Genomic DNA, 2,940 nt, shown 5'->3' on the forward strand with positions numbered 1-2,940 from the left:
TATTTATTTATTTATTTATTTATTTATTTGGATGCATGAGGTCTTAGTGTGGCACGTGGGATCTTTAGTTGTGACATGTGGGATCTAATTCCCTGACCAGAGATCAAACCTGGGCCTCCTGCATTAGGAGCTCGAAATCTTAGCCACTGACCACCAGGGAAGTCCTCAGGTTTTTTAGTTATAGAAAATGCTCTTGTACTTAGTTTAATAAATCACAATTTTTTTAAATATTTATTTGTCTGTGCCAGGTCTGATATGTATGTGGGATCTGGTTCCCTGATCAGGGATCGAACCCTGCCCTGTATTGGGAGCTTGGAGTCTTAGCCACTGGACCACCAGGGAAGTCCCAATCACAATTTTTTCATGGGACAAGATAACTTAGTTAATATCTCTGTAGTGGCGTCACTTCATACAGAGAAGAAATGTCCTTAATTCATACATTCTGCCTCTGGTGGCTCTCCTACAAATGAAAGTAAAGCGGATAAAACATGAGTGATCCAGAAAATTTATCATCCAAAGTAGGAAGTACTGCATAGATACTCTCAGGAAGGAAACTCAGTAAAAATGATTCCTTTGGTAATGATTTCTGACATAAGGGAATATCGAAAACTACCACAGTCCTCAGAACAAAATAGGCATTCAATAAATGATTGGTGAATTAAGGAAAACTAATTAATTATTCCATATTTCACATCAGTTTCTTTTGCCTTCACTCAGTAAGTCTGAGATACCAGTGTGAGTCTCCGTCTGTCTTCTGCACATTCACGGCTTCCTCACTCTCACTGGACCACATTTGACCAGAAGGAGCAGGAGAAGAGAAGGAGCTGCTGGATGGCGATGTGCTGGGAAAGAGGCTGAGTGAGTGACGACAGAAGAGAAACGCCCACCTGGTATGACCTGACAAGTGCCCAGGGTGAGTTATTATAAGACAGGTGGGAACACACAGCTCAGACAGCCCTCATCCCTCTAGGTCTGGACAAGAACAGGCCATGGTCAACCACAGCTTCCCAGTGGACTTCCTCCTTCTGGGCTTCTCTGAACACCCAGGGCTTGAAAGAATCCTCTTCATGGTTGTCTCAATCTCTTACCTCCTGACTCTGGTGGGCAACACACTCATCATCCTGCTGTCCATGCTGGACCCCAGGCTCCACTCCCCGATGTACTTTTTCCTCTCCAACCTCTCCTTCCTGGACCTCTGCTTCACCACAAGCTGTGTCCCGCAGATGCTGATCCACCTCTGGGGCCCAAGGAAGACCATCAGCTTCCTTGGCTGCTCTGTCCAGCTCTTCATCTTCCTGTTCCTGGGGACCACGGAGTATGTCCTCCTGACCGTGATGGCCTTTGACCGTTATGTGGCTGTCTGCCAGCCCCTCCACTATGCCACCATCATCCACCCCCGCCTGTGCTGGCAGCTGGCGGCCATGGCCTGGGTCATTGGGCTGGTGGAGTCAGTGGTCCAGACACCACCGACCCTCCGTCTGCCTTTCTGCCGCCACCAGCGAGTGGATGATTTTGTGTGTGAGGTCCCAGCTCTAATTCACCTCTCCTGTGGAGACACCACCTACAGTGAGATCCAGATGGCTGTTGCCAGTGTCTTCATCTTGGTTGTGCCACTCAGCCTCATCCTGGTTTCTTACGGTGCCATTGCCCGGGCAGTGCTGAGGATTAACTCGGTGGTAGCATGGAGGAAGGCTCTGGGGACTTGCTCCTCCCACCTCATTGTGGTCACTCTTTTCTACAGCTCGGGCATTGCTGTCTACCTCCAGCCCAAAAATCCCTACGCCCAGAAGAGAGGCAAGTTCTTTGGTCTCTTCTATGCAGTGGGCACTCCTTTACTTAATCCTCTCATATACACCCTGAGGAACAAGGAGGTAAAGAGCGCGCTCAGGAGGTTACCTGGAAAGGATGTGGACTCCAGAGAGAGCCAAGGGAATGCTGCCTGATGTGCTGGAAAAGCAAGAACAGCTTCTCAGTGGTTTTGCCAGGAAGTCTGTGTCCACACAACTCTGCTCTCCTCACATCCATCATACCACAGAAATGAATGGCAGCCCCCTCTGTGTTCATGCAAGTGTGAGTGTGGGTGTGTGACACAGAGAGATGCCTCAGAAATGGATGACAGCCCCTATGTGTGTGTGCATGCAAGTGTGTGTGTGACACAGAGAGACACACACAAAGAGAAACAAAAATTGAAAATGTGTTAAGTGGACTTATGTAGCCCTATATGAAACATATGAATCAAATTTAATATTTTGTGCTTCACACAAAATGTTGATCTCCCCAACTTTATCATTTCTATTTCTAGCTCACCTCCTTGTCACATTGTCACTATTTCTTCACCTCCACTTCTAATTTCTACTGTAGTTTCTTTAGTTCTCCCTTAAGGTTTTTCCACTTCCCTATGTGTCTATTTTGCTATCTCATTCTATTTTACATCAAGGAGACAGGGAGGTGAAGCCCAGGGGGTTCCAAGATGCACCCAAGGACACACAGTGTTAGGACTAAATCCCAGGCCCTATGACTTCCATCTGGCAGCTTCACAATTACAGGCAGTTGTTTTCCATATACTTGGGCTGGAAGTCAGAACAGAGGCTTAGGAGAAACCTTAATTTCTTCAGTCCTACTGCCTCCTCTTCTCTGGCACCCACAGATGACAGACCAACCACTAAGACAGAGAGGGAGACATCAAAATGTTTATGCTGGTGAACAGTTTTGACAAGGAGGGATTGGTGCCATCTAATGGATCTTCCCTGTAGTTCGGATGGTAAAGAATCTGCCTACAAAGCAGGAGACCGGTGTTCTATCCTTGGGTCGGGAAGATTCTCTGGAGAAGGGAATGGCAAACCACTCCAGTATTCTTGCCTGGAGAATCCTATGGAAAGAAAAGCCTGGAGGGCTACAATTCATGGAGTCGCAAAGAGTCAGTCGGACACGACTGAGTGA

At 47.3% G+C, this 2,940-nt stretch overlaps 1 protein-coding gene across 1 annotated transcript; it reads left to right on the plus strand.

Moving 5' to 3' along the window:
- The first annotated feature begins 728 nt into the window (after positions 1-728).
- LOC104984115 (olfactory receptor 2H1-like) lies at positions 729-2,157 on the plus strand. The gene has a single exon (XM_010833736.1). It carries the CDS (start codon positions 990-992, stop codon positions 1,941-1,943), a length of 954 nt encoding a protein of 317 aa, XP_010832038.1. The 5' UTR covers positions 729-989; the 3' UTR covers positions 1,944-2,157.
- The last annotated feature ends 783 nt before the right edge of the window (positions 2,158-2,940 follow it).

The sequence above is a fragment of the Bison bison genome, unplaced genomic scaffold (genome assembly GCF_000754665.1).
Source record: "Bison bison bison isolate TAMUID 2011002044 unplaced genomic scaffold, Bison_UMD1.0 scf7180017845329, whole genome shotgun sequence".
NCBI lineage: Eukaryota > Metazoa > Chordata > Mammalia > Artiodactyla > Bovidae > Bison > Bison bison.